Source organism: Thermobia domestica, chromosome 1, assembly GCF_964235325.1.
Source record: "Thermobia domestica chromosome 1, izTheDome1.hap1.1, whole genome shotgun sequence".
Classification (NCBI taxonomy): Eukaryota; Metazoa; Arthropoda; class Insecta; order Zygentoma; family Lepismatidae; genus Thermobia; species Thermobia domestica.
This window is the reverse complement of record NC_137454.1, coordinates 122,523,503-122,542,899: the sequence shown is the minus strand read 5'-3', so window position 1 is coordinate 122,542,899 and position 19,397 is coordinate 122,523,503. Positions and strand designations below refer to the sequence as shown.

Below are 19,397 nucleotides of genomic sequence, written 5' to 3'. Positions count from 1 at the left end.
AAGTTTTCTTTTCAGATAATCTACTTAAGTGAAGTCTCCATTATGTTTACAATATTTTCTAATGTTTCACAGTTCTTAATTACCTTAAAATACAGGAAAGTTGAAAGTATCTTTTATTTATGATCATTTTGTTATCATATGAGGCTCTTAATTCAATAGGTACTATACGAGGCTCGTATTTAGTTATACAAACATTATCATTATAGTTATTTTTCTTTTTCTTGTATAACTGTTTTAGATCTGCTTACTTTTATGATAATGCACTAGTATTATTAATGTCATAAGGGTTGTTAAAATCCTTTATCTTTTATTCGTACGATTCCTTGAATAAGATAAATTATATTGTTGGATACAGTTTATTTACGATCATGTATAGCCACTCTATTGATATTGTGATAAATATGATAAAATTCAGGAATATTATACTAACACACTAAGTTAAATATACCACAAGCAAGATTCACTTTTGTATGTCTTTGCTGCCGTAAACATTTCAATGTAGTTTTTTCTTAGTACTCAATTAATACCCTTTACTGTATTTTTCCTAATTATGGTTGATTATATATCATATTTGCCGGTACATAAGACACACTTTTTTTTCCTTTGAGAATTACTCCGAAAATAGAAGAATAGACTGATACAGAGATTTTGAATATTTCAGTTTCAATAAGTATTCCCGATTCTGTGTTGTTTATGTTTTCCTTGCTTTTATATTATGTTCAACAACATTTCAGTTGTTTACAGTTCAGTGACACAGTAAAAGCAGTTTGGGTGCAAAAAGATGTCTATCATTACAATTTCAGTATGTGTGTTTTTCTCTAGACGTGCATGCGCTGAAGACATTTCCAGAGGCGCGTACAACTCTATATTATATTAAACGTTGGTAATTCCGTATTATTATTATTATTATTATTATTATTATTATTATTATTATTATTATTATTATTAAATGTTCTACCTTTCGGCAGGTCCTGGGACTAGCTGCAATGAAATTGCGCACACTTTTGCGGTTTTATCAGTTTTATATGATAAACCCTTCACAAGCTGTCATAATGTACAGGATTGCGCACAAAAAATTAGGTAATTTTGTCAGATGGAAACATTTTCTCTTCTGTTAGTGTGTGACTTTATTGACAAGTGAAAGGTGTTTACAAAAACGGACCCCAGATGGAAAATGTTTTCTCTTCTATTATGTTTGTGTTACATTATCGACAGGTGTTTACAAGAACTGACTACTGTAATTAATTAGACATGAATAGTGGCTCAGTGGCCTCCTCTGATTGGTGGAATGGAAAATGAACTTTTCAGTTATAGTTATACCACTATATTATTATTATTATTATCATTACATCGAACAATTCTATTCACTGGGTCCAGATATTTATCAGGTGATTTTATCTGTTGAAGATACAATCACAAACAAAATTGAAATTAAGATCAATTACGAAAGGAGATATCAATACGCAAAGGAAGGAAGATTTGAAGAGATATAATTTCATGTTGAAGCTGTATGACACGCTTAAAGGTGATACAAATTCAGAGTACGAGACAAGGAGGATTACATTTCTAACAAAATGTAGGTTTAAAACTTCAACCAAGAAAATTTTAACATGTGGATTGTAATTATAAAAACTTGGTTTTGGAGGTATCTTGATTTGTTGTATTTACTGATCAAATTATATTTAGTTAATCCTCAATATAATTTGTATTTTATTTCTAATTTCTGTTTCTATCCTAGTCTAAAAAAAAAAAAACTTGCTTGCGCACAGATTTTAAAGCTACTATTGTGGCAACGTTAAACAAAAATTTGAGTTCAGAAAGGTTAGCAGAGATTTGTGCGCAATTTAAGATCTAGAGTGTGCGCAATCCAGTTGCTCCCCCTGGAACTAATGAGTTTTTTTTAAATTTTAAATTTGGCCTGGAAATGTTTTTTCCACGTTTGTCGGTCTTCAGCTTCCTCTTTTAACTCCCAATTCTTCTATTTTTCAGATCATCCATCATTTGTGTTATTTTTCTTCCTAGTCCTCGCTTTCCTTCTATGGTGCTATGAAGAAGACAATTTCTTTGCAAGACGTGTCCAATCCTATTGGCCTTCCTACGAAGAACGCTGGATAGAAGTGTCTTTTTCTCTTCCATCCGTTTTAAAACATCTTCGTTTGTTGCTTTCTCTGTTCATTTTATCTTTTCCATTTTCCTCCAACACCACATTCAAAGTTCTCTAAATATTTCTTCTTTAACTTCCATAATGTCCAAGCCTCTGAACCATACAGTCCAATGCTTCACATATAGCATTAACCAACTTCTTCCTAAGTCCAATATTGAGCCTGCTAGTTAAGAGTGATCTTTTCTTGTTGAATGCTCCTTGCTAAAATATCACTTTACTTTTAAAAAAATCTTATGTCATGATATTTTTTTTTTCTCAAAACTGAATACAAAAAGTGAAATTCGTCTTATATGCCAGTTCGTCTTATATACTGTCAAATTCGGTATATGTTATGTATGGGTTCCTATAATCCAGAAATAAATAAATATCGTAGCTAGACATTCATATGACTTTCCGCAACTCCCTATATTATGACCCCAATTTTCCTACGCACACTTTCACTATTATCCAGAGCCCTGTGCTTGGTGCCTTTATTCCCGCATTTGGAAGATTATCAGAAATATAGCAACTAAGATGATACGATCAGTATATATATTAATGTCATATATTCATTCCTTTGTAATATAAGTTGGTGTTAAATATTATAATTTTGCAGCTCTTCTATATTACCGGGGCCTTGGCCTTAAAACGTGCTCTGCTCAAGGACCAATTCGAATTTGTACGTCATCATGGAATGAGAACGGGAAATGTCAATGGCTGGTAGCAGCTGCGAAAGCGTATGGAGTTACTCCAGTTCTAGAATGTGTACAGGGAAATGACGTTCCCCATTGCCTACATGAAATAGCACTCAATCAATCTGATATCATTTCTATCCATCCAAATTTTTGGGCAATGGCTGTAAGGTTAGTGGATTATTATATTTGTTAGATTAAAATATCATTAACAATTAAGACTAAGACTGTAAAAACAAAACCAGGAAACTATAAGCAAACCAGTCTTGTGACTTACTATTAGGTTAATTACCAACAGTATTCTCTTATTTTATATAATGTGAATGGAAAATGACACTCTTTGAAAATAGTACTTAATAATGTGAGCATTATAATACGACATGGGTGTACGAGTTTCCTCGAGGCTACATGATTAGCGTACGCGGGTTTGATTCTCCGGAACTCATGTGGTTCCAATTCCACGTTAAGCTATGTGTTCACGTCTCATAGCCTCGTTGCTAAACCTCAATCTAACTAACCAATCTTAAATATCCGAAGTGGCTTAGGGAACCTAACTTAGCTATTTTTAGGAATAGGTTAAACTTAAGAAACCAGCATCTACAACATTTAGCTATAGTCGAAACAGAGGTTTTAAGACCGATTGGCAAAGAGGTAGGGAACCAGTTCTCTACCTCAATGTAGATGTAGCCAGTTCAATAGGTAGAGCGCGAAACTCGGCAGACCGTGCATGTGGAATACATAGATAGGGTGTAAGTTTATCACGAACATGGAAATTATACTCAACAATCAAATTTAGAGGGTGTCCAGAATTCTAGTCACTAGACCAGCGTTTCCCAACCGGTGTGCCGCGGTACACTGGTGTGCCGTGAATGGGCCGCTGGTGTGCCGCGAGGAATCAAAACAAAATTATTAATTTTATAGCAATCAAATTGCAAAACGTAAAGAAAAATGTATATTTGTATTTCACATTACTATGAACCTCTACTATGAATCTATAATTTTAAGTTTCATACCGGGTTACTGTTCTCTACATTTCTAATGTTGAAAAAGGTATTTATCATTGTTATGACCATTATTGCTTCTTTATTGTTGCAGACTATTTCGTAACTTGAAAATTTAAAATATCATTCAATCCTTTCTACAAATTACCTACATTTGTGTTTTAAAAGTAAAAGAAATTTGTTTGTTCGTTCATTATTTAGTGATCTTCCTTCTTAGTAAAAGGTTGGATGCAGTTTTTAAAAAGAAAGCGTATTTTCTAAAACCTGAGTCCAATATTTCATTGCAGTTGTTTTCTATTTTTAAATTACAATGAAAAATATGCATAATGATTTACCACGGGGAAAAACGAGTGATAGAGCTTTCTTCTCTGTAAGAAGGAGGTAAAAAGTCTCAGAGAGAATACCACCATGTTTCAAATTTACAAATAATAATATCTATAAGTGTGCCGCGATAATCCAACTAACACCCGAGTGTGCCGCAAGTTGAAAAATGTTGGGAAACGCTGCACTAGACTAACATTGTTTTGTGTATGGTTGATGAAGGATTACAAGGATTGCCTGTTACTTTCCGAGTTACAGCGTCGCCCCGTCTACTGCAGAAACCAGTACGATGGCGTCACGAATCGTCTCACAACTATGACATAGAGATCAAGGAGCAGATATTGCAAAGCCAGGTCTCGATCTCGAGACATCAGGGACATCCTTTTGGACTACGGGCTCCTTCCTCAGCTCCACTTCCTGACGGTCGTGGTCTCCATTGACCAACGACAGAGTTCCGAGATTTCCTGTGACTCTCGAGCGGTTAGCTCGACGTTTTGCTCGCTACCACAAAAGTCAGGTGACCCTCATCCAGAACCACATGTAAAATGACGGCAACCTCCACAACAGCGTCAGACCATCAACCAGAGACTAAAAACAGCTGCAGTAAGGAAAATGACCACTTGAGGAAAGACAGCCCAAAATATCTCTTGACCTTTGTGTCCCATATATTTAATAGACGATTCTGTTGACGTCATGACGGCGTGACGTAGATTGCTCCTGCCAGAAAGTGTCCTTTCTGGTGATAACGAAGTATCAGACAATGATGACAATGGGGAAAATTTGAAATGGGATTAAGAAAGCGATGACTTATAGAAAAGTGGTTGTTATTTTGACAGCAGGTGAATAGGAAAGGAAAATTTCTGCGGACTTTATTATATTTCAATCGAGCTACATAAGCTTATGTAATGTAAGTTCTCCGACTGAATGGAATGATTTATGTAACTGATGAAGTTTCATCTTTTGCTGTTCTAGGGCGATACTCTACCATCTCGCTGGTTCGATAACCGATGCTAACCGGTTCCTTCACAGTAGATTCTGATATTTTCAACAAATTTACTCTATTAGTTAATTCTGAAATAACATATTACTAGCCATTCTGAAGTGATGTGTAGTAATTTGTGACAATAAGGACATATTCATTAAAGCTTTTTTTTTTTAACTTTGTACTGCGTAAAGCTTTTCCCGTTCCTCATAATCATTCCATGCATTACTTCTAACTCATTCACTCCCTCACCAATCTCTTTCAGCGTCTCCAAAATAAGTAACTTTAACCATTCATATATGTAAATTCGAACTGAGTGTTTGTAGATCACACCTATTTACTAATAATGTAATCCATTATATGTTTTACAATATCGCTATAAAAATGTATATCATATTGGAAGATAAAAATTAGTAGATCAAGGAAACAAATTTCATAAAATTACCACATATAAAAATTATATAATATCTCTTCATGTATTTTCTTAGTGGTAATTCTTATTTCTCGCAAATATTTTCTACGTATATTTACAGGGAATACAGTTTGAAGCCTTTGATGTTTGAAAGGAGCTCCATTGAAGGAGACCAATATAAAGTTGTAGCAGTAGCAAACAGTATGAACAAATATACGAGCTGGGATGATCTTCGAGGAAAACGAGCATGTTTCCCGTTGTATGATGGAGTGGGTAATGTGAAAATTAATATGTAGCTATATACCGTACCTTTCATAAAAAGTTGAAAATCCAATTAAAATACTTTAATTTAGTAATACAAACCTAACGTTTTAGTTTTTATTCTATGTGCTAATTATGGTACCTTCAAAGAAATTAAAAGTTTCATTTTTTCTAAAAAGACATTACGAGGATGGATTGAAAAGTTCTAAGCCCCCCTTGATACACTTACCTGTTGAGTTTGGGAATAAGCTATTTTTTCACAGATCTCTTGATTGCAATACTTTTAGTCCAGCATTCCTGCAACATTCGGATATCCTCGGGACAGAAACTTTCTTTTGCATGTTCAAAACGCCTTCCACAGACTCATGACTTCATCATCCAATGAAAATTTGGGACCAACAAAATATAGCTTCAGCTTTCAGAACAAGACTGAAGGGGCGAGATCGGAAGGATAGGGGTCAATAAACAAGTTCAAAGCCACGGTTATCCATTTTGGCAAGTATACCAACTGAGACATTAGAGAGCGCGTTGACGGCGTGGAACAAGATACCTTTCCTCAATGTTTATATCTACTTTTCCATGGCTGCAGGTCGCAACTTTTCCAAAAGTGCTGCATGGTAATGCACAATCGGTTGAAGCAGCACTTAGCAAGAAAGTCCACTAACAAAACACATTTGAAATTTCAAAAAATGAATACCATCATATTCCTAGCAGCTTTTGTGGGTGTTTGGTAGAGAAGAAAGAAATTTCCACTGAATGGATTATTGTTTATATTCTGGTTGGAAGTGATGGACCCTAGTTTCATCGAAAGTTTCAAATATGCCATAGAAACCTTCAGAATTCGTCTGAAAGAGCTGTAAATTCTACCAGAATGGTCACAGGCGTCTTGTATTTGATTGGTGGTCATTCCCAAGTATCCACCATATTTTGATGTACTTCCTTTGGCATCATCCCTTTCTTATGAAAGTATGGGATCATAGCCCAAGTCATAGCTTTCTCCATAGCACAGATGAAATTTATCTTCAGTCAACTAAAAAAAAAAAAAAGCAAATATTAGCTATGGAACTATGACCGTACACGTATTAAAATTCAATAATGATGTTAAGTAAGTTCCATCCCTCTGGCCTTACAATTTCTTGGTTAGGCTTAGAAATTTTGAATCAACCCTCGTATGTCAATAAAATTAAAATAATGTTATAGTTACATGTTGTTTTTTTTTCCTTATATTTCTTTCAAAAGCGTGGCATACGGTGGTGAACATATTGAAGAAGATGTATTCGTATTTTGAAAACACAACGGGAGAAGAAATCATAGCAGATTTTTTTGAGGCGAGCTGCGTGCCTGGTGCAAAGGAACATGTTCTAAACGAGAACATAACAGATTCCCTGTGTGATCTGTGTGAAGGAGATGGAAAAAGTAAGTCATTTTTCACTTCGTAAACTTCAATTTCGATTTAGATCTAAGTTCACATATATAAGAATCTTTTCAAGAAGAAATTGAATTGGAAAATTTTCCTTATAACTGCTACAGATAGATAATGCATAACATTAATAACCACTAATTGGTAATTTGGTGTTAGACAGTACATCATCAATAGTAAAGGTTCTAAATACACAATTTAGAACAATTGGTGAAGTTGTAAAATTGATTCACATAAACAAAACATCTAGATATGCATATACGAAAATATATTATTGAAGTAATTTTAATACTAATCTTGCATATACGTAAATCATATTAATATTCATATTTCATAAGCTATTCATTTTATTTATTAGTAGTTCTCAATTTATTAATTAACCATCTATCTATCTATATATATATACTATATCTTAATCCCTTCAAATAAAATATAAAACTCACACATGATGTGGATTATTTATATATTTATTTAGATATATACAGGGTATTCCAAAAGTAGGTATACACCCCTGCATTGATCAATTATAACATTCTAGTTTATGGGTTTATTTGCTTCGGCTCTTCCGAGCTTAAGTTATAAGTAAAAACACATTAAGAACAAATAATAAAGAAACTAAGTCTACCTGATGGATAACAATAAGAAATTATATAAAAAGCAACGACTTGTTCAGTACGGGACTGTATACCTACTTTTGGGCCACCCTGTATATTCAGTAATACTCAAAATAGAAAATCAGTCCAAATGTACGCAATTAAACAGTACAAATCGGTAAACTACTAAACCTATTAGAAACTAAATAGTAAGGTTTTAAAAAATAGATTGAATGGAGTAATATTTTAAAAACTTATCAATTAGTTATTAGAGTACATATTATACTAAATATAATAATTTAGAAGTCTTTTGCTTTTTATGTTTAGTGAACAAGATTTTTGTGTGTGTATGTGTATGAAAAAGGTTCATGTGGAAGCGAAAGATATTCCTCTGAATACGAAACTTACTATCAAAGCGTATTACCAGAAGAAATAGTACCCATTACAGAATATGATTAGAATGATAGGAGCCATTGAATTTTCTCTATAATAAATAATACACACAATGCTTTAAGGAATATGATAAAAGGATATGATTCAGATTGATCACCATATGGTTGTGACTTCAGCTTTACCTACATATATCCTTTCCCATGTTTATTTATTTATTTATATTTAAAAATATGGTCTATATTTCTAGCCTTATTTAGCTATACGCTTATTTTAATACTACCTATACAAAACTAAAGTTCTTTCTTCAATTAATAAAATACTACTTACTGTTAAATTAACAGATCTTTGTATGTTTTGTTTTAGTTTACTTACGCCTAATATTTTCGTACACTTGTAAGGTTGATATCCAACTGGACATACATTCAGAAATTGATGAAGTTTTCGTTTATACAAATCTAACAAGATAACTTGTTCCTATAAAAAGTAGATTATGTACTACTAAAATTAACATTTAAAATGTAGGTTGTAGCCAAACAATGAATGCAGGAGGAAGTTTTTCTCTTTTTCTTTTGTAAAAGTTTGGTTTCGGATTTTCCGGTTCTTGGAATCAACTATTAATATGTACTTATTACTTGTTTCTAATACTTTTCTGATTAGGTATTATCTTGCTATTCATTACTATAATATGAACTAAATTTGTAATTATCATCTTTCAGTTTTTGTATTTTGTATGACAAGTATTATAAAGTGAAACAAACTTTGTCCTGCTGAAAAAGTTAAATAGCTAAGTAATAAAAATCACAAACGAATGCAATCTTTACTTCTTATATATATATATATATATATATATATATATATATATATATATATATATACGAATAATTAGTTAAATATTAGATATGAATTAGATTTTTTTGTTCACAGGAAGAGGGAGAAAATGTAAAGGTGACGATCGCGAAGCTTTCTATGGCGACATGGGGTCTTACTTCTGTATTTTCAACGGATATGCAGATGTTGCCTTCTTAGACTGGGACTTGGTGAGAAGAACACTCGGTAATAATATTTGTTTTAACCTTTTATTAAATATAGTTTACGTACAATATATTAGAAATCTCTAAATTTATCTAAACGTATGATTACACAAAATTAATAGGCTCATCTACGTAGTTTCCAGTAAGTATTCACAATTCTATATTACAGTAGATTACTTCGCAAATGTACAGTAATTAGTTTAGATTTGAACAGCCTTGGTAGAATTTTTTGAATTAGGTTACCTCCAGGAAATACCATTTCATGAGAATCGGTGAAATTTAAATTGTACGGAATGTTCTTCCCACTTGCAGTTTGTTAATTAACATAGAAAAGGAAGATGTTACATATTTGGTGTCTTAGGCGAAACCATACGAAAATTATGATACTCGATTCGTTTTCTTTTTTATTTTTTATATTTTGATATATTTAATTATAGCTACAAGTAGTATATCTGAAAGCTGGTTCTTAAATTTCAATTATTAATGAGAAAGTAATGACTTCCGATATTTGATACAATATTACATTGAAATTCCAAAGCGCAGTTACCTTTTCGTTTCGACTTATCTAACTAATAATACGATAATTATAGTTCATTATCTGTCATCTTTAAGTGATCTTTTGCTTGCATTGAAAGCATTCTACTGTATATTCCCACTCGATAATGAAAGTGAATTACAAATCTCGAATTACAATAACGAGCTTGTATTCTCATTTTTCAGAATATTTTCAAATCAAAGGGTTATGAGAGACATTTCATTAAATGCAATTTCACGAATACTCTCGAATTAATTGTTTGGATGATGAAGTTGAATACAATATTTCCCTTTAGAGTAAGACGTAGTCTGCCTTGAAGAATCACTTAACATCAATATTTTTATATACACCTAATAATAATGGTCTTAACTGTTCTGACAAATTATTTACCATAATAATAATAATAATTTAAACAAGAATAGAGACTATTATCCGCACAACACAAGCTATTCGAAGGCATATATTCAGCTAGCATTTTTTTATTTTACTATATATATGCTCCCATTTCTCTTCCTCCCTTAAATACTAATATTTTGCACATACTCCTTGTTTTATATCTCTTTGCTTTTCTTTTATGTCAAAATTATTGTCTGTAATTATGGTTCTGCATTTATTCACCGATATTACTTGGACAGCTTTCGAATACATGTGCTGTGTGGGCAATAATTAACATGACAGGTCAGACAGTTTAAAAACAAGTTTGTCTTTTCTATCGAAAAAGACTTTATTAAGTTTAATAGCATATTCGTTTCAACTGAAATTTTATGAGCTTCTTTTGCATTGCTTCAAGGACAGTTTGATGCAGGTAAATATATGAATGCCTTTTTTAATTTAAAATTCTACCTTGCTTTTCTTTCATCTTTATCTTCTTCTATTACAATCCTATTCTATTCTTAATTTTGTTTCTTGTGGTCAAATTTTCGTTTTCTTCATTTCTTTAACTGTCAGACTTCTTCGCTGTGTGGCTTACTATCTGCAAACTATTTACTATCACTTTTGCAAGATGGACAACTGCAGTACTGTACAAAATACATTCCGAATAATATTATAGTCAGTATCTGTATTTCTGTTAATACCGTGGAGTGTAAGTATGTTCAATTAAACTTTCTTCTTATCGCCCATTTATTCAATATTTAAAATTACGGTTCATTTATTTTAAATATTGTATGACACGGTGGCAACCTCGCACACATAAGGTATGGTTCTAAAAATAAATAATTTAAGCAAGGAACGATGTGACCTTCCTTTTGAGATATGGAAAATAAAATAACTTCCTTTCATGCTCTTGTAGGCAAATTATATCACCTACAGAATTCAAAATATTTTAACATTTTCTTTAATCTGTGTAATAAACCTAAAACAAGGATATGTTTTAAGGATAATTATGTGAGTTAAGTTTATGCACTTGTAATGACGTGGACTAAGTTAAGCATTTCATTCAAGTATGAAAAACTTGTGATAAAACATAACAATCCACACTTGTTTTTCTCATATTTTAAAACAAAATAATTTAAAATATTGGATATGAAATTAATTCACTTTACATCAACTGAAGATACATATTTGTTATAAGCTAAGTATCACCATTTTTTAAATAAGCGCTGTTGGTTATGGGTTGTTAAGTTTTTCATTACTAACCACAAGTTTTTCATATGTAGATGTATAACATTTTCATTAATAATGAGATGAACTATTTTGCGTTGTCTCGTTGCAGCTTCTGATAACATACCACAGTATGAACAAACAAAGTTATCTATACTGTGTCTAAATCAGGAAGATAGCAATTATGATGCAGAAAATATTTCCAATTGTTATCTGAGTTCAACACCTTCTCGACAGGTAAGGTAACTAATTAAAGAAAGTTCAGTATATGGAAATTAAAAAAAAAAAAAAAAAAAAGTATATGCAGTTACAACAGAATTTAGGAGTTCGGTTACATATTTGAGTATAAGGATGGGTTCAGGAAAGCATCTTTATAACAGAAGTGGATCGGTTTCGCTTCTGTCTCATGTTCGAACACTATTACTATAACGGTAAGGTTCGTTTCCTGGTTGTCCCAGTTAGTTCGGAGGCCGCTGCTATAAGCTGTAAGGATTATACTTAATCTGTGCCTGTATGAAAGGTAGACTTAGGATTCGAATCTGGTACAGAGACCATCAGTGTACAACTCTTTCGAAAAGTTGATTCTTTTTAAGTCACTTTATGCGTGTGTCTATACAAAATATTGTTAATGTTATTTTATTCAGACAAACACATACCATTATATAAACCTAGAAAATACTGATATTAACACGCAATTTAATAACTAACATGCTCATTTGATATTTCAATAACAAATGATAAAGATACATTTTATTCTGATTTTTATATTTTTAGCCACTGTTCATTCAGGACTATCTTTTGGGCGGCTCAGATACTTACTTGATACTAACTTGTGTGATTTACAAACTAATACACATATATTTTGGTGTTAAACATATTTGTTGAAATACAGATATCGATATTTCTATATTTCGATAGCCCAAACATACGAATAACGACATGAACCGATAGCCGGCTTTCACGAATAAGCAACGGATTGCACTGTCACACTGGTAATTGCACTCGTTGACTTTTTTTTTAATTTGGAAAATTGTGCACCAGAACATCCTATAAACTTACGGATTTCTTCACATTAATGTAAGTATTAATTTCTCCACTAGATGACTCCTTGGCAAGATATGACTCCCTCAGGATAACATAGAGAATAACCACAACTTTGTAGACATTGTAACACTGTTATTTATCTTTAAAATACAGATGGTGATCAGAAAAATGGAAACACCTGAACGAAATTGCAACTTACCAGATTAACATGGTGTCGGGCCACCTTTCGCCTTCAGAACAGCCTTGATGCGACGTGGGATGGAGGCATAGAGGTCGTGAATGGTAGCAAGTGGAAATTTACACCATTCCTCGTGCAGGGCATCAGCCAGTTCTGTGAGAGAGGATGGAGGGGAAAACATCGCTGGAGTCGTGTTTCTAAGACGGACCACAGATGTTGAATTGTGTTGAGATCTGGGGATTGGGCGGGCCAGGGGAGGTGTTGAACTTCATCCCGATGTTCCTCAAACCACGCTGCAACAACGCCAGCTATGTGAATGGGTGCATTATCATCCTGGAAGATGGCGTCATTGTTCGGGAACGACATCCGGACCATAGGATGCAAGTGGTCTCCTAAAATTGCGACATAATCGTTGGCAGTGATTCGTCCGCTAAGTGTGACCACAGGACCCAATGAAAAGCATGATATGGCGGCCCATAGCATCACCGAGCCGCCGCCATGTTTCACAGTTGGGCGGAGACACTGCAGATCATAAGCTTTTTTGGGCGTTCTCCACACATAAACACGGCCCGTGGTTGGGAATAGGGTGAAGGATGACTCATCCGACCATATCACACGTTTCCAGTCCTCAACGGTCCAAGTTGCATGGTCACGGCACCATTTGCGGCGTGCGAAAGCGTTATGGTCCCTGATGAGCGGTTTGACCCGTGCAACACGACCTCGTAAGTTGATGTCATGTAATTCGCGGCGGACTGTGATTGTCGAAACAGGGTGGGGGAGGTGCTGATTGAGTTCCTCCGTCACTTGCTCCGCAGTGGCACGACGGTTCTGCGTGACAATGCGCTTTAATATCCGGGGTGACCTGTCACTCATGATTTTCTTCCGCCCACTGTACCGCTTCCCCGATGTGGTTTTCCCGTGTGTTGTGTAGGCCGTCATCACCTTCGACACTGTCCCACGCGACACACCTAACATAGTAGCCACTGCCGTCATACTCACTCCACATAACCGCGCACCAACAATTTGCCCTCTTTGAAAATCTGAGAGATCTCCCATTTTACACTACCTCCGTCTGCTGCAGCCACTGGACACTGCTGTTCCACTGCGCCTGACGTAGTATGGAGACCGACCTAACACACCACCAGCAGCGGTCCGGCGCTGCGGGCGCCACGACACCACTGCCAACCCATACATCTGACGTGTTGCCAACTACAGGTGTTTCCATTTTTCTGATCACCATCTGTATATATCTTTCAAAAAATATGAGATTCACTTACTTCATATTTATGTATTGATTATGACATTATTGATATTTCTAAAATTCCATTGTGTTCGCGTTTGTGGATCGTGTAATAGGGATCGTGGGTGTGTTTGTGGATCGTGTCTTCATTAAAGATTTTGGCGCGACTAACTCCTGCTTGTAACATGATTGTAGTCTTCCGCCGCCCACTAAACTTGCAAACTCATGTTTGGAGGGAGGAAAGTGATTAAATTTATCTAATATGTCTTTTACTTTCATTAAGAACAATTGTCCAACAACATAGTCAAGTTAGAACATAAGATTTACACTTCGATGAATAAAGATGATGCTGGACTATTTTTCATTGATAGTACGAAGCACTCATAGGAAACGGGCTAAAAGCATAGCAAGGAAATTTTGCCCATATTCGGCGATCTCACAGCGTGAGAAAGCCACACCCATCAATACTTACCTTGGAACACTCGCACAAAATGAAAAAAAAATGAAATGAAATGAAATCTTTGAGTTTTACGTCCCACGGTTATACCAGTTTGGTTTGTATGACGAGTTATTTTTCTCAATTATTATTCAAACCGGAAGAGGTGTTAGATTTTTACCACCTTCGGTCTTACTAGAAAGATTAGAGTGGAAATGGAATATACTCTTGAGTCGTTTAATTGGTTGAAGAAAAAAAGCAGCTTCTCGCTATCTGTTACCGTGTTCATTCTATAGCGATCAACGTTTAAACCAGAAGTGGTTGATTTCTGCTACTTTCGGTTTGAATAGATGGTGAAGAGAGAACATGATACCTGTTCTTAGAACGCTAAATTGATTCCGAGAAAAACTCTTCATGCTATTTCTTATTGCTTTTGCTCAATGTAGATCAATATTGAAATCAGAAATTGCAGTAGACTGCTATCACTTCCGGTGTCACTAGAGAGTTAAGGATGGAGATTAAATGTATTCTTAGAATGCTTAATAGATTGCAGGAAACTGCTTCTCTATATATTACCACTTTGTTCTATACTAATCTATGTTAAAACAGGAAATGGTTGATTTCTACCACTTAAGAAGGATATATCGTCTCCGTCAACGAGCTCGATTCCTACTTTTTGACCCTCTATATCCCGGCCAAAATTGATGGTATTACATCAAGTAATTCTTGAGATTTTGTGTCTCCCGGACAGACACACGGATAGACAGGGTGAATATGCAAAGGAGTTTTGGTGAACCAAACGTCTTTAAAACAAACGCTTGAATCCGTCTAGTTTAGTTGCTAACACAGACGTATACTGGCAGTTTCTATCGAGATTAAATTAAACTTCTCTGTGACTGTTTGCTAATGAATACTATAAGGTATATATTACTAAATTATAATTAAATATTAACCTTGAGAGTCAAAAGAATGTTGTTATATTAAATAATATCAATCCTTTCTGGGATTTTCATCTGTAACTCCTCTCCCACTGATGAATCTTAAAGCTGATAACGATAACCTATCTCTCAAGGTTCAGAACCGATACAATTATCAGATGAATCGGCCTTTTGTCAGCCCAACAAAGACTCATGTCCACTGTTTGTCTCCTAACTAAGATATGAATTCTTCTTCCAACAATTTTGAAAATGAAAATAAAATAAAATCTTCCAGTTTAATATCCCACGATTATGCCCTTTAGGCTAAGGGAGACGGATGATTAATGGAAGTGAATGATGATGGAAGAATTGGTGGAATGAGAATATGGGAGGAAGGGAGGAGTACCCCGAAGAAACCCATGAACACGATGCTGTCCATCATAAACACTTAGCCAGGGATCAAACCAGGGACCCCATGTACAAGAGGTAAGCGTTCTACCATTGAGCTATCTATTCTTCTTCCAACAATTTTGAAGATAATAACTCAAACAAGCGTTCATCAAGCCACGCAGTTTAACAAATTCCAAAAGCTCAATACAGGACATTGCAGAACATATTACTATAGTTAGTTAACTTGATGTGTGCACAGTGGTAAAATAAAAAATAAAAAAAAAAAGGCACTAACAAGCAAGTTCTTAGCCAATCATAGAGATAACAGCAAACTTCGTACAGAATATTAATCTGAATCAAACTGAGAAGAAGTAACTCCCTATATACCTAAACTTGCAACAGACATTAGCACAGAGAAAGGAGAAGGCAAAATTGTTAAGGGAAATCCCTCTCATATGTTAACGGGTCTCAGGATGGAAAATCTTTGAACACAAAAAATAAACAGGTTCATAAAAACCTTTATTCATGAAAATCAAGGAAATTAATATATTCCACTTTTAAGAGCTTCCTATATATATTCACACACATATAATTTCATTATAATTCACACACATCTCTTTCCATAAATGAATTTGTTTCCGGTTCGTCATTTTGCTCAAACGGTTTTTTTCTTGGAGAACAAACAGTATTCTTTCGACACAGACTATTGAAACACTTCGCAATCAGTGATTTTGCTATAGGGCATGGAAACTTTTAACTTTTCCATTAATTCTTGTTTCAAGAATAGAAACCTCAAACTAAAGATGTTGAAAGTTCTACAAACTACTTTTTTTTTTTTTTTTTTTTTTTTTACATAATATTAATTTTGGTAGTTCACGAATGTCCATTACGTGGATTAATAAGCATAGCAGCGGGAGAAGAGTACTGATGAAAATCCCAGAGGTGGTTGAAATTATTTAATATGACACACCATTCTTTTGGGAAACAAGATTAATACTTAATTTTAATTGTCTATGACTGTTTTATTTTGTTTCAGTCAACTCAACTAACTAAAAATTTGCTATTTTCTTTTTATGAAAAAGTTTAACCTAATTTCTTTTTTGTGTTCTTTCCCAAAAATAGGTTATGGTACGAGGTGATCTTAGTGATGTGAAAAAGCAGGAAATTCGAAATACTCTCTTCACATTGCAAACACTTTTTGGATCTTCTGACAATGGAAACAAACCTAAGTCCATGAAAATGTTTGGTCCTTTCGAAGGGAGAAATAATGTTCTTTTCCAGGTAAGTACATTAGTAGTGTGGAATTCTATTGTAATATTTTGTTATTTGGTATTTTAAAAGATTCCATTCTCTACCAATTGAAGGATAAAATTCTTGTCATAGATTTGTACATTATAATGGCCAATTAGATTACAATCGTCCGTTCTTATTAAACAATTACGATCATAAGTATTTCCAGATATGAATTATTGGCGAATGCTAAGATATGATGCGTTTTTGTAATTTTTATTCTCAAATAGGATCAAGTAGTAAATAAATCCTTTAAAATGTTACTAAATTATATATTAATATCAAAATTTGAGTCCACTTTATTATCAAAAGTTATATATATATATATATATATATATATATATATATATATATATATATAGATAATATGTTGTGTATGACGCATAACTCGTAAAAATAATGTTGACTGTTACATGAAAAGGAAAAATATATATATTAGTCATTTTTTATTATTAATATAGAAATGAAATGATCTTTAAATGGCATCTACTTGAATATTGTCATCTATTGTTAACTTACAAGTTCTCTGCTTACTTTTATACAATTCGTTGAGCCAGAACCAAAGGATTATGAAACATTAATAGATTGAGTGCATACTGGTTACTAAGTAATTCCTTGAATCGCTTGCGATATATCTCAATATTTAAACTAGAACGTTTTAAAGCATGATATTTTGCATTTTCGGCAGTTAATAACTCTGAAGAAAAGGCGTTTTTCGACCTATGTTTATTAGGACTTCTGCTTTTTTATATTTGGTATAAGAGTCATCTCCCGGAGTTTCGACTCGCGTAGATAGACCAATATGTAACGCTTTTTGATGGAAACTAAAGCTTCTTCTTTTTTTAAAATTAATTAGGACACTACAACCACGTTTGCCGTCCAGACTTCAGAAGACTTAGAAGATAAAAGACAATATGCATGGATAATGATGAAGGAAGAACTCGAAGATGATGAGAACAATTCAGGTTCAAAGTTTGAAACTGATGGTTTCTTCAAACTAATTGTGTCTTTATTACAACTCTTGACTATTAATGTATCGTTCTTGTTCCTTTTTTAGAATAATAATTCCCTAAAGCTAGTTGTTTTTTGTACGAGTATTGAGAGGTACTATTAAAAACAGAAGACTTAATAAGATAAATCCGTCTTTTGCTAGTATATCTTTTGTAACGAATTTAAAAGAGCAATAATGCGATAATATTTAGTTTGGTTTACTTTGCTTATATTTTGATAGCTTTATTACTACGAATATGATGAAATGAATTCAAAACATTTGATTGTGTACGACTCATATTTAGAGTTGAATTGCAAACCGATGTTCAAGCATACTTCTTCCTATACTGAACAATGAAGTCAATTGATGCTGTATTACTATCAGTTGGATGAGACAAATTAACAGTTTGAAGTATAAAGCTGGCTTAATTATCTTCAATACGAAACGAAACAGCATACTAACTCCAGTATTTTTACAGTTGTTTTAGAAACCTGATCTTCACAAGGAAATAAAAAAAAAAAAAATGACATTAAGCTTTAGGTTTTGATTCAAGCAAGATTATTTTTATAAATAAGAATAGAAGACGTATTGCACTGTTGTATTCTAAGTAATCAAAATATTAATGTATATCTTCAGTCATTATTTGAACAATATTGTTCTATTACACAGGAGCAATTCAATTTAATGCAATAAGATTCAATTAATGATATCACGAATGTCCAGCAGTTGTTATTAAAATATATTACAGGTATAATGACAATAAAACTTGTTTCTCATTGTTTAAAACAACGAAAATGAAACAATTGACAATAATAAATGACAATAAGAGAGTGCCCTCCTTTAACAAGTTTATAACGTATATTTTCATATACTTGTTGCAGCATTGTGCTGAGAATTTGGTGTCAATGTTGTTATCACTTATATATATATTGTAAATGTTGACTTAAAAATGTATATCTGGCGTTAATATGAATAATTTATTGAATGTTTTCGATCATGTCTAACAAAATATACTCCAGCAGTGTTTCGTAATAATATTACAGCTGTTAAATGTTACATGACAAGTATTCTATTTAAAAAGTCAAATTAAAAAAGGGATATATATACAGATATACATACAAAACAAATTTTCTGTACATACGTGGTTCTATTGTTAAATGCACAATGTGGTATTGCAAGTTAGGTAACGAATCTATGGTTTTGTTGTATTTGATGTAAACGCTGTTTTTAGAAAATAAAATATATAAAGTACCTTTACTGAATGTTTAATTTAAATGTTATTTAACGTCGATAGCTTGCAAGAAAAAAACAAGTTTCCTCAATGTAGTACTTATTTTCAACCAGTTTTTCGTCAATATTTTGTTGTTATCTTCGATCATTTGACAGAACTGCTAAATTAGAGGCGCAGTAACTTTGATATGAGTATGCACAAGGGAAGGGTGCAAAGTAAAAATGGCAATATTCTATGCATCTCAATATTTAAAGTGCTATAAACGATTAACGAAAAATTAGAATAACTAATAAT

General features: G+C 33.3%; 1 protein-coding gene across 2 annotated transcripts in view; it reads left to right on the top strand.

Moving 5' to 3' along the window:
• Window positions 1-19,121, top strand: part of LOC145688531 (transferrin-like) — a 92,891-nt gene extending 73,770 nt beyond the window's left edge. Inside the window, exons 9-16 of one of the 2 annotated variants that reach the window (XM_081762904.1) lie at window positions 2,760-3,006; window positions 5,673-5,824; window positions 7,052-7,228; window positions 9,143-9,271; window positions 10,575-10,589; window positions 11,499-11,623; window positions 16,714-16,872; window positions 17,738-19,121. In XM_081762904.1, the coding sequence (XP_081619030.1) occupies window positions 2,760-3,006; window positions 5,673-5,824; window positions 7,052-7,228; window positions 9,143-9,271; window positions 10,575-10,589; window positions 11,499-11,623; window positions 16,714-16,872; window positions 17,738-17,938 (1,205 nt within the window). In that variant the 3' untranslated portion in view covers window positions 17,939-19,121. The remainder of the gene's footprint in view (window positions 1-2,759; window positions 3,007-5,672; window positions 5,825-7,051; window positions 7,229-9,142; window positions 9,272-10,574; window positions 10,590-11,498; window positions 11,624-16,713; window positions 16,873-17,737) is intronic. The other variant, XM_081762909.1, reaches the window with a different exon arrangement.
• Window positions 19,122-19,397: the final 276 nt, after the last annotated feature.